At 35.1% G+C, this 13,307-nt stretch overlaps 1 protein-coding gene across 8 annotated transcripts in view; it reads left to right on the top strand.

Annotated features, from left to right (window-relative positions):
* CHL1 (cell adhesion molecule L1 like) overlaps window positions 1-13,307 on the top strand; it is a 205,695-nt gene that overhangs the window by 170,667 nt on the left and 21,721 nt on the right. For all 8 annotated transcript variants that reach the window (XM_087923697.1, XM_087923699.1, XM_087923693.1 and 5 more), the window contains 6 exons: window positions 1,977-2,128; window positions 3,358-3,523; window positions 8,365-8,489; window positions 10,426-10,527; window positions 10,758-10,955; window positions 13,221-13,291. In XM_087923697.1, coding sequence (XP_087779823.1) covers window positions 1,977-2,128; window positions 3,358-3,523; window positions 8,365-8,489; window positions 10,426-10,527; window positions 10,758-10,955; window positions 13,221-13,291 — 814 coding nt within the window. The remainder of the gene's footprint in view (window positions 1-1,976; window positions 2,129-3,357; window positions 3,524-8,364; window positions 8,490-10,425; window positions 10,528-10,757; window positions 10,956-13,220; window positions 13,292-13,307) is intronic.

Here is a 13,307-nt window from a genome sequence, read left to right on the forward strand (position 1 = left end):
TGCAAGCAAATTTTATGCAACAGACACAGATAGCCAATGTCAGAAAGATAGATCTCTGAATCTGTGATTTTGTGAGCAACTCAATCTGCCTGCCTGCTTTGCCTGATTTTGGGTAATAGTTTATTTTTTTTATAAAAAATTCAATATTTACATAACTATTTATAATATTTACATACAAGCCATGCCCAGCCAGTCACATGACCACCAAGCCACACCCACAAATTAGGCCCCGCCTAATAACCAGTTGTTAAGAAATTTGAATACCACCCCTGCCTCTGTGTGTTTCTGTGTGTGTGTGTGAGAGAGAGAGAGACAGAGACAGAGAGAGAGACAGAGAGAGGGAGGGAGGGAGGGAGGGAAGGAGAGGGAGAAAGAAGGGTTAGATCAGATCTCTCTCTCTCCCACCAATGTCAGCAAGCCACCATCAGGCAAAATTCATATTAGTGGTCCCCGGGATTTAAAATTATGAGTTTGGTGGTCTCTGAGGTCCAAAGGGTTGGAAACCCCTGCTTGAGGGTATCTACCTGCTCCCCTAGATGTCACAGAATGGACAAACTGCAAGTCATTTCTTTAAGTGTTTCTTCTATCAGAACCTAGAAGCATGCCTTTTCTGAAGCTTCCCTACCTCCTCTCTGAGATCCAGTAAGCCTCTACCTTCTGAGCCTTCCAAAAAGCTTTAAAGATCTGACCTTTCTCACAAGTCATGGAAAAAGCTCTACAGTTTGTTTAGATACATGGGATATGTTGTATTTGGGGCACTGGGGAGGTGCCTGCTAGTGTTTGTGTTTTGTGTTTTTTTTAAACTGTTTGGTTTTATTGTTTGGTATTAGCCATACAGAGATGTGCCATATAAGATGGGTGGCTACATAAATAAATTCACACCTTCCTTTTTCAGTCCCACAAAAACTTGTGGAGATCAAAGGGAAAGGAGATAGACATCTCTATTCTTCCAAAAAACCAAATACCTGCCTCCAGTCCTTGAGTCTTCCTTTGTGATTTGTTGTATAGCTTGTCATAAATTAAAACTGCGTTCTATAATGTTCAAGAAGAAGACTAAGAGAACAAGCCCTACCTTCCTCCTCCTCCTCCTCTTCCCCCCCCCCTTCCTCCTCCTTCTTCCATATCCATCATTGGACATTGGCAGTCATGTTGGTGATCCTATTTTTATCAACAACCACATGAAAGGGTGCTGTTGGGTTTTGCCCAAACCAGTCCAAGCCCTATCTGCAATGGCTTAATGGAGATCAAGATAAAGCAGAGCTATCTCTGCAAACAGAATGGAGTTCTGTGCATAGACTGATCTTTGGGGTCTTTATTCTCTTCTTTCAGACTGATCTATGGATGCAGATCATGACCGTTGAAGTTTTCACTGGCAATTATAATAGGCCTTAAAATGGGAGTGGCCTGAATTACATCGAATCAGATTTAAATAATTTTCATTTTCTCAGAGTGTCAGTTTACCTTCTCTATTCAAGCTTGGAAAAAAGCATCTCTAACTTTATTTCACTTTGAGAGCAAAGGAAAGATAGCAATGTGCCATATAAAGAAAAGGGCTCATATCTTCTACCTGGGTTTCCCTCCATCCCTCTTTAGAATGGCACAAAATTTGGGTCTCTTAAGGAAAGTGTATTCTTACTTCTATGCAATATCCTTGTTTTGCTGGTTTTTCCTTCAGCTGTCAAATTAAAACTAGTTTGCTATTACTTCCCTCTAGCCACTAACAACAGGACTGAAAATAACTTTTCTATAAAACAGTTTGAAAAAGATACCACAGAACACTTTTGATCTTGGAAGTTGGTCTTACTGCTTCTGGGTTAGCGCCATTGAATTATTTCTCAATACCTGGCTGTGATTCCAACATGGCTTGTTCCAGGATTTTTCTCTCTCTCAGATGATTTTCTGTTAAAGGAAAATTTAAAAATTATGTTTATAAATAAGTAATAAATGCATACATCTGGTTGCAAATTCCTTGCTAGGACTAAAGATGACAGTATGCAACTTCTTGAAGTGGATCAAAATGGAACCCTGGAGATTAGAGAAACAAGGAAGGAAGATGCTGGATTTTATACCTGCCTGGTGAAAAATTCTGTTGGGAAGCGTGCCATCACTGCCACTCTCACTGTCAGAGGTGATATAAATATGAACATAAACAATAGTTAAACAGTCAGTTAATTTTATTGCATGCAATAAAACACTTACACTTGGCTGTAAGGGCAAGGAGAAGAATTGCTTTTTGCCATTTACGGATCTCTCTTGAGCTTGCTTGTTTTCTTGCAGACTTTTCATTACCCAAATTAGGTAACATCATCAGTGCTAGTGCCACTGTTGATGTTACTTAGTTTGGGTAATGAAACATCTGCAAGAAAACAAGAAAGCTCAGAGACCACGAAGGACTCCTCATTTCAACCCTGAGCTACAAACATTCTTCTTTATTGATCTACACATCTGTCTCAAATGATTAAGATGGCCAGGAATCATAACTGTAAGGAACACCTTAGGTACCCTGGTAAAAAGCAGAGGCGATAAATAGTTTTGCTGAAGTTGAATGGAGTTACAACTTGTTCTTTATTTATAACTCTTCATCATCATTTTAATTTTTAAACCAGTTGTGCCCTTTGTATATCAATGGTGATAATGATGAAGATGATTAATTTTTGTGCATACCTTACCATATGGAAGTGTCAATGCTAAAAGCATTTTGAAATGCATGTACTGTTCTCCAATAATATTTTGTTAGATGCACAATTTGTATTTTGGTAAAGCAAAATACTTTTAACCCCATATATTTTATGGGTATGTACCACGGGTGGATTTCTACCGGTTCTGTCCACCTCTGTAGAACCAGTAGCTCTGAAGAGCAGCAGACATAGAACCAGTTCTATGTCTGCTGATGTTTTTGCCCACCCGGGCTCTGACCTTTATTTCCTGCTTTTTCAACTTCAGCTGCTGTGCGAGGCACAGCTGCAGTTAAAAAAGCAGGGAAAAAGGGCTTTTTCAAAGGCTGCTTCTCTGCATGCAGCATGCTGATGATGATTTACAGGCACGCTCATGCAGCATGCAGGGAAGCACATTGTAAATCACCGAACCTCATAAATCACCGAACCGATAGTTAACCCTGTCGGATCCCACCCATGGTATGTACATACATTTCTCTTACATGAAAAACAGGAATTATAGATAATTATAAATATAATATTTTGTATTCTGTAAATTCCAATAAATACTCCTTATTTATAGATAAAAAGAAGACAAAATTTGTAAATCAAATTTCAAAAGAACTTGCTATATATTTTGCCATTGAAACGTAATTTTACAACAAAATGATACTGTCATGCATTTTTTAAATCACTTTCTTAGATGCTACCAAAATTTCAATTATACCTAAGAATCCACAAGTTTTGAAATCACATTCAGTTTTATTGAAATGTCATTCTGAATGTGACCCACATTTGAAACACCAGTTTAAAATTTCTTGGAAAAAGAATGGAGAGGAATTGGAGATGAATGACACTGAAGATGGAAGGTAATAAGAGAATGCTTTGTCTTTATTCTTTTCTTTTTATATAACCAATTTGCATTTTACAGAAATAATATCGTATCTTATGGGTAGTGCCCAATAGTGAGTCACTTTCATTTTTAGAAAGATATATAATTTAAAGCAAATATATTGATGTCTTATTTGCTGATAACATCGCTAATGGAAGGATAATGTTCACTTGGTTCATTAGAAAATATCAAATACATAATGAAGTTCAAAGATGTTGGTGTAAAAATAATATGAGAGATATAACATTGTAAAGTATTATACAATAAATAAAATATATACTTCAAAAGAGCTTTAATTTATTTCTGGTCTAACAGAGAATGTAATAAGCATAAGAAACACTCAATTTTTAATGAGGAAAAATTAAAATATTTTCCCTTCAGCATGAAGATTAGATATAGTAATAATAATTGAAGACCTGGAATTAATCCCTTCCCCTTACTTTGGTAATACTTTAAAGTAACTTTTAGTTCTGGAATAGAATAGGAGTTCCTTTGTGATCCTAGACCGACCTCTAGTGGTGAAATATTAGAATTCATATATCAAAGTGGAAATTTGGAATTTGGGAAAATTGAAAAGTTTAAAAGCTACATATCTTGATTATCAAGAAATTATATTATATTATATTATATATATATTATATTTTATATATATATATATATATATATATATATATATATATATATATATATATATATATATATATATATATATATTTAAACATTAGCTTTGAAAAATTATTTAAAGATTTTTTTAAAAAAAGATTCTCAATTGGCAGCCATTTGTGCTCCCTGAAATAAAAATAATTCTATGCAAGTTCTCCATCAAAATTGTTTAAAAAAGGCGATTCTACTCCAATTTTATAACTGTTTTGTGTAGCACATAACATATAAAAGCATATACTTTTGTGAAAATAATGTACAAGATTGCATGTCTTGAAACCATCACAGAATCATTCCAGTATTGACATGTATATCTGACATTTGACTTTTAAAATGGTGATATTTACAATATTCAGGAGTCATTTATATCGTGATTTAGAAAACTGAATATATTTGTATGGAAAGTGAAAGATTCCATTTATTTTTTGCCAGTACTGAATGTGAATTTTAGTGTATTCCTGCTTGCATATACAGCTTTTCTTCAATTTAATTACAGCAGCACAATGCAAAAAAAAAAAAAAAAAAAGTATTTCTCCTTTCATTAGACTACTTTGATGGAGAAAAAAGACAGTTTTAATTTTTCTCCATGTTAGGTTATTAGAGACCCGGGGGGAGAACTAATCACTGAATTGACCCAAAGAAGGCTGCATCAGGATCTTGGATCTGGTTGCATAGCAGGCTGGGTGGGCCTTTTAAACCATGTTAATTATTTTCAGTTTCTATGAATGGGGTACAGATAAAATATTAAAACATCAAAACAGTATATAAAATTTGAAATTTAAAAAGACAGTGATGAATACTTCACACAGTTTGAGTCACCCTGATACAAAAAAGATGCTGAGACTCTAGAAAAAATGCAGAGAAGAGCAACAAAGATAATTAGGGACTGGAAGATAAAAAAAAAACTAGTTGGAGGAATGTCTATGGAGATTCTCAATCATGATTCACTTCTCATCCAAAAAACTTCTTCAGCTTCTTCAGCAGCTTCTTGGATGACAAGTGAATTGTCTTCAAAGAAAAACCAGAAAGTCCAGTTGCCTCTTGAAAAAGCACCTTTGGGACTAGTTGAAGAAATTGAATATGTCTAGAGATCCGGTTTAAGCTTCTTCGGCAACAGACCAAAATCTGTGATTGTGTGCAGTTTTGATCTGTACTCACTGCTAGAATGCCCCAAGCCAGCTGGTTTTGCGGCTAAGCCACCCCATAGAGGTGGTGAAGAGGGGGGAGACTGCCAGCAGGGTCAAGGAGAACCGCATCTCTCCTCCTCAGCTGGCCATTACTCCCTTTCCTGAAGGAGATGGTAGTGGTGGTCAGAAATGGCCACCTCAAAGAAGAACTTGACCGAAAAAGAATGTGCAGGAGGAAGATAAGAAGAGAAAGTTTTTGGCTGACTGGGTCGAACTGAAAAAACAACAATACAAGGTACCCTGGAATTTGAATCATAAAAAACAACATTGTTCCAAAGAAGACTTTGAAACTGAGAATGAGAGAGGGAAGGGAAAGGATTTGTTTTTTTTTTCCTTTCTTTTCTTCCCTATATTGACAACTAAGAGATTTAAGCAAGGAATTGGCAAAAATCCCCTTTGACAGTAACAGGTATTTAAGCTGAAAATAAAATGTCAAAGGCATAATAAAGATTTCTGGATTTTCAAAAACTTTTACAAGAAGGAAAAAAAAACAAAAGGGTGGGATCTGGAAAAAGGGAGGAGACCACCTGGAAGTGAAAGGAATTAACAGTGAAACTTTAACAAGATTCCTAAAAGATACATTTTAACTGAAACTTTGTAACAAGTTAAGTGAACCCCAGGAAGAGAAAGTGGAAAAACGAAGCAAGAAGAAACAGCTTTGGATTATTTGGATTACTTGGTGATTTTTGGATTTTTGGCTATTGGATATAAAGGACTAAAATTAATCGGGTGGTTGTTTAAAAGTTTTTAAAATGGTATCACTCTTGGAAGAATTGAGAATGGAACTTTAAAAACAGAAAGAAGATGCACAAGAAGGAAGAGGTTCTTTTGGCTTAGTATTTCAATTTTTAGAAATGGAGATCCTGAACTATGAGAAACAAGAAATGCCTGTAGAACAAAAAGGGTGGGACAAAGAAGAAGCCATATTCAATGACTAAGTATTTTTATGTGGTGAAAGGAAAGAAAGGGGGGGAAGAGAGTGAAAAATTTAAGATCCGAAAAAACAATCCCCCAAAAGAATAGTTTGAAAAGTAATTATAACATTAGGAAGAAAGAGAAGAGAGGATTACAGAGAGAGAATCAGAATTAGAGAGAGAAGGGATCAAAAGGGAAGGGAGAAGAAGAGGAAGAAGAGGGAAAGGAAAAGAAATTATAAAGGACAGAACCAGGACATAGAGAAACAGGGAAAACATACAAGACACAGAGATAATGGGTGAAAACTTAATCGAAAGGGTACATAAGATAGTATTGTTATATTAGAAATAGAAATGAACTTTGAAAATATGAAACAAGTATGATTAAAATGATAGATAAAATACTCATTGTAATGTAATGGAATGTTTAATAAATAAATGAAATAAAGAGAATGAGAGAATGAAAATAGGAAAGGAGGGGAACATTTTAATTATTATAAAAGTGTTATAAAAATTTAAGTGAAGAGGAATATGAAAGGAACATGAAAAAGTTATGGAAATATTATATGTTTTCCTAGAAGTATGATATCCTGTTGAAAAGAAAAGTTAAAGATGTCAAAGATTATAACTAACATTAATGATAGAGCTGAATTGGAATAGAATAAATATTTTATTTATTATTGTTATATGTATATTTTCTCTTTAAGAACTTAGTGCGTATTTTAAGAATGAACCAAGCAGAATTCGACTGGAAGTTATGTGTTATATTGAATGTTATAATTTTAAAGGCATAAATTAAAGTTTAAATAAGAGTTGAATGGATAAAAATTAAAAGCTACAAAGGTGTCATACTCCAATTAGTAACGACAGGGGAAAAATTTGTTTAATGAGAAAAGAAAATATGAAATTGAAACAGGACAGACAAAAATATAAATATAATGACTAGAAAGGTATTGAAACTTAGAATATATGTCTGTGTGTGTGTGTTTTCTTAAGTTTTCACGGGTACTTACATGTATGGTATTCAGCTTTGTTTGGGTATTTTCCCATGTCATTATAGTTGTGCTTTTAAAGTTGTAGCAACGTTTCGGCAGAATCTCATCTGCCATCATCAGGCTTCTGTATCGCATTTGTCTGTGAGTCAGACTTTCACAGCCATTTCTGTTTTAAATTTGGTGCTAGCCTACGCCTTGCCAGAATGTTTTTGTCTTCATCCTGATTGGTTGGGAGTCTTGTTTATTGGTCTTGGAGTTTGCTGTGTTCTGCTTGATATCAGTGGTGCAGTAGCTAAGGCGTTGCCATAAAACGCTTGAAGGTTGGGCAAGAAGCAATGAATAGAAACTAATCAAGGGGAGAACCAATCTAAAAATAAGAACAATTAACCAATGGAACAACTTGCCTCCAAAAATTGTGGGTGTTCCTTCACAGAAGATTTTAAAGAAGAGATTGGACAGCAATTTGTCCAGAATGATATCGGGTGTACTGCTTGAGCATGGCGTTGGACTAGACGACCTCCAAGGTCCCTTTTAACTCGGATACTCTATTCTATTAATTAAAAATCACAGTGAAAACCAATTAAAAATCAGGAAGACGGCTTTCAGGGTGCTAGCCAGCCCCAAGGCTGCTTGCTTTGATGTAAGCCACAGGCAAAGATCAAACATGGAAGAGCCATGTTTTTTACACATTTCTAAAAGGCCAGAAGACCGGAGGCCTGCTTCACCTATGGGGGTAGAAAATTAGTTCTATATTGTAGTTTTATATCACAGTGTATTATTTCTGTGTTAACATGAGTTGATAAATTCCACTTTGCAAAGCTTTTAAATTCTCTTGGAAAGTGATGATGGTAATATTTCTCTTAAGTTTCTTCCTCCTTTCCATCTTCCACTTTCACTCTGCATATACATACATATATATATATACACACATACATACATATATTATGCAAATTGGATGAAAGATGTACTGATTCTTGAAAGACTGCTTCACAAGCAAAAACCTGCATATCTAAAATATGTAGTTCTGGTTTATAGCTGTACAATTTGTATTTTCCCTTACAGAATAATTATTAAAAAGGATACATTGGTTATACAAAATGTGGGCCCAGACGATGAGGGGGTGTACACTTGTGAAGGAACTTCATTGCTTGATAGTGCCACAGATGATTCCCACCTAATTGTCCTGGGTAAGTGAATTTTGTTCTTCTGTTCACAAACTATTTAATATTGCCAGTTTAAATCCCTTTGGATTTAGGGGAAGCCTATTCTTAGTGCATCTCTGAAAATTAATGGATTCAATTCCCAATACTGGGCCCAATAACAATATTACTTTGATGCATTAGCGTGAAATTCCCTAAGTTCTCACATAAACTTCAGATTTTCCCCAAACTCCTTCTTTTGACTGGATGTAAAAGTAATGAAGATGTTAAGATTACATGTATTACATAAATAGAGATATTAAAACACTTTGATTTTTGAATTTACTGTATTTCTTTAGCCAGTTCCTATATGTAATTATATTTCTTTAGTCATGTAATTCAAGGCAGTGCACATAATGTTCCCATCTGTCAGCTCTCCAGGGTAAACCAGAAAAGAGACATGACTAAATGAGCTAAATCTCATTTATTGGGAGGTTACATTAACAGAATCTTGAAAATTTGAAACTACAGACTTCGCCCATCACTTTTTACTGCTTTATCCCTAGGACAGGTCCTTTCTAAGTTTCTTTCTCTGGTGGTTAAGCCATTGGGAGTTCCTGCCTCTCTTGCAGCATCTCTTCCCTTTGTCCTCCCAAGGTCATTCCAACATGCCATTACACCATCCAAGGCATTTATTAGATCCAGGCTGACTTGGCTTCAGCAAATTGAATCTTCACAGTACACTGAAGGACACCAGATTGAAGATGTCTAGTGTTTTTATTTTTTGATGGTTTATGTGGTTTCTTCTGAAAAAAGATGTAGCTACTGTTTTAAAGCACAGTTTCTTCTGAGTTTGAGAAACTAGCTTCTCTGAGATTCTTAAGGTGAACTTGTCAAGCCCTTTTGAAGTTTATTCTAAATCAAACATAGGGGCTTCAGCTGATAATAAAGAGGGACCTAGTGGCAGTAATTTTGAAACAACCTTACTACTTTACCACTGGTAGTAAAAAACAGCTTTTGTATTTGAAACAAAGAAGCAACATCCATAAAGTTTGACAGATAGCATCATATAAGCCCAAGTTATTCAACTTTGTGGGATGAATCTTCTTTTTTCTTGTAGAGACTCTTGTTGAGAGCTTTTGTACATAACAGGCTAACCAATCAGTTTTAAACATATAGCATATATTTAGATGATCCAAATGCCATCCCCACCCCACCATAGCAACAAAGGGGATGTTAGAGGTTTTCTAACTGGTGTCTACTTGTTCCTGGATTGAATTCTTTCTAGCCAGTTGATCTGTTTTGAATCTTCTACTGCTCCTTTTTTTAGCCTTGCAAGCCTTGCAAGTAAATAAGCCCCCACTTATTTACTTGGTAATTTCTTGACTGGTGAGGCATATAGACTCTCTGTCTTTCATTGGGCAAATCTCCGTTTCACCCCAAAGTTGACCCCATTTTTTGTTAGCTGTACATAATAGAACCCCTGCTGGGCAAAGTGAATCAGCAAAACAGGACTGCTGAGATATAACTACTTTCAGATAGCTTCAATCAAGTAAATCTAAGTATTTTAGACTTTTATCTCTTTACATTCATTTCTTCCTTGGGAATACAAGCCCTCCTACTTATGAAGCCTAAACCTAACTCTGATCATGCTATTTTGAATCGTGGGGTCAAAAAGGACCTTGGAGGTCTTCTAGGTACCCTGATTTCTTCTGCTTCTTAATGATAAACTAGTTATAGGACTATGAAAGGTGGTCTGGAAGGAATCTTGGAGGTCTTGTACTCCAATTCCCTAATTTCCTCTAATTCTTAAAGATCACTAGTTACAAGCCTGTGAAACAGGAGTTAACTTTGGTATTTCTCAACTTGAATGCAACCTTCTGGGTTGCACAGAACTTTGTTGATAAATATCATTATGGTTTGCTGAGTTCAAAATTGCATACTGTAGTTAAAAGTTATTCTTGCATTTCTTTCCTATTTTTAGATGTCCCTGACCCACCAGGGGACCTCCAACTCTCTGAAAAACAGGCAAGAAATATTAGATTATCTTGGAGTCCTGGAAGTATTAACAATAGCCCAATTAATGGTAAGAAGAATTCTTCTGCCAAGCTCTGGCTTTTATAGTGACAGTAAATAATTAGGCTTGAATTAACCATATATCCTAAATGAAAGCACCACTGAATTCATTTGTTGTTGAAGGTCTTTGTTGTTAATCGTCTTTTTTCAATTCTCATCCACCTGGTTCCAGGGTAGTTTGCTTCTTTAATTCATAGGCTTTCTTTATTGTGTCCCCGCCCCCCTCCTTGTCCTTTCTAGAATCCATTGTGGAATTTGAAGAAAACCGATGGGAGCCCAGAAAGTGGCAGGAATTAATTAGGCTTCCGGGAAATGATACTACAGTTGTTTTACCACTGATCCCTTATGTAAATTACCAGTTCCGTGTTATATCTGTCAATGCAGTTGGGAGAAGTAAGCCAAGTGCACCATCAGAACGATATGAGACACCTCCAGCTGGTATGTATTGTTAATTGCTTTTTTTGTACATAATTATATACTACAAATGGGAAAGAAGGTATACTGACGTGCAACACACCTAATATATTATCTGAATGATTATCTTGCATTTAAAAATTTGTGTGGGGGGTGTAAACTAAATACATAATAGAAGATTATAACCACCTGATTTGTTGGTTTTTGAAACTTTTATTTTTCTTACTTTCTTGTGTATTCTCTTAATTATTTTAATTAACTATATTAATTAACTATGAATCTAGGGTTGAATGTGTTTGAATTTTTAAAAAAATTCTGGTTGTCATTCTTGGAAAAAGTTATGATTGAGCTGGAAAGGAACATTAAAAGGTAAGTACAAATGAAAGACTAGTCCTTCCTGGATGATCTAAGGAAGGATCTCATATAAAACATAATTGTACCAGAAAGAAGTAGGAAACATTTTATAGACTAGATAGATTTTCAGTCATTCTGGTTATGGTTGTCCCAAAAATGTTTTTTTCAAGAAACAACTGGACTGTCTTTGTTTTTCCTTGAAGACTTTTCACCTCTCATCCAAGAAACTTCAGCCAGAAATGAAGAAGCTTCTTGGATAAGAAGTGAAATGCCTTCAAGGAAAAACAAAGAAAGTTCAGCTGCTTCTTAAAAATACACTTTTGGGATCTTATAGACTACATATCCAGCCACAGTAAATTTGTTATAATTTTGAAGTTTAGATAAAGGGATATAATTTAAAAAGCGAGTCGCCTTTTTCTGGAAAATGATAATTTCTAAGTAGACTTAATTACTGCTACTATTCATCCTGCTATGAACCTGAAAAAGCAAACCGTGCTAAAAATTCATTTCCATTACGATTGTGACATAATTTATTTTAATCTTCACTTGAGATTCTTGTTTTATATATACAAAGAATTCTAATGAAACAAACAAGAAACTGTTCTTTTCTTTCTGTTCTATACATTTCCATGAATTTATCTGCTTTGAAGGGGTCTTAGGTTGTTATGGATAGAATTCTCAATTAACTTAAACAATCTTCCTGCAAGATTTAATGTGTTATATTTCAAATTCAGTCCCACCTTTCTTTATACAGGCATGATTTTTAATAGGACTTATCAGATCATAAATTATTTTTATTAGATCATGAGTCTCCAAATTTTTTCTGTTCACAACCAATTTTTCTTGCTATAACATGAAATAACTGGTTGCTGAAACAAATGTTTTGAGTGACTCTATCTATCTATCTATCTATCTACACACACACACACACACACACAGACACACACACACACGTCAGGACTCCTACAAATTCACCCCCCATCCAAATCATAAATCTCTAACCACATCTCAGAGAAAAGAAAATTGATTTATTAGAAGTGGACATGTTGGTGTTAGCTGGATGCAGCTGATACTAAAATATATCATTCATTTCCCCCTTAACCCCGGTCTTCCCCCCATTCCCTGGATATGTATTCTCTAATGAGATACATCCATCACCAAGAGTCATCAATCAAGCTCTCCAATAATTTTCTTGCACTCTGACAACTTTTGGCTGCCAGGGTGATTATCTAGGCACTTAAGGAATGCACTATTTTCCCCCACTCCCTTTTCCAGGCAGCTAAAAAGACCAAAGGAGTTTCTTTTTAGTTGAGAACTCTCTCCCTCCCTCCCTCTCCCTTTCCGTTTTCCTCTCCCTTTCCTTTTTCCTCTCCCTTCCCCCCCCCCTCTACATACATACATACGTACATACATACATACATACATACATACATACATATGAAGGTAGGCAAGTAAACATGTAGGTACTTCACTTGCATAAGTACCTACTTTAGAAAAAGGAAGTTCAAAATATAACCATTGGATTAAAAGTATGGGAATTGTAATTTACAAACTGGTTTCTTGAAGAAAGAATCTCTCTCTTTCCCCCTCCTTCCCTTCCTCCCTCTCTTAAAACTGCCAGTATTTTAAAGGCAATTAATTTTAGTTATTAATTTAATTTTTCTCCTATGGTATGCTTGTTTATCACAAATATATTTATAAGATGAGGGAAGTATTCAAGATTAGTTGTTATTGGAATTGTCAAATCAATTATGATACATCATAAAGACAATAAATAAAACAAGAATATATAGCTCAACATTATGTATGATTTTTCTGTTTTTTTTTAAATCTTCATTTTGACAGAATCATCTTAAATGTTGCACTGCTCTTGGATATATTTGTAATAGGGAGATTAAGTAAAAATTGCTTAATTGAATTATTCTTTCAATGCAGCTCCAGACAAGAACCCAGAAAACATCAGAATTGAAGCTTCCAAACCACATGAAATGAACATGACATGGGAGGTAAAAACTTTATATA

Source organism: Pseudonaja textilis, chromosome 2, assembly GCF_049901715.1.
Source record: "Pseudonaja textilis isolate UNSWEBS1 chromosome 2, rPseTex1.2, whole genome shotgun sequence".
Classification (NCBI taxonomy): domain Eukaryota; kingdom Metazoa; phylum Chordata; class Lepidosauria; order Squamata; family Elapidae; genus Pseudonaja; species Pseudonaja textilis.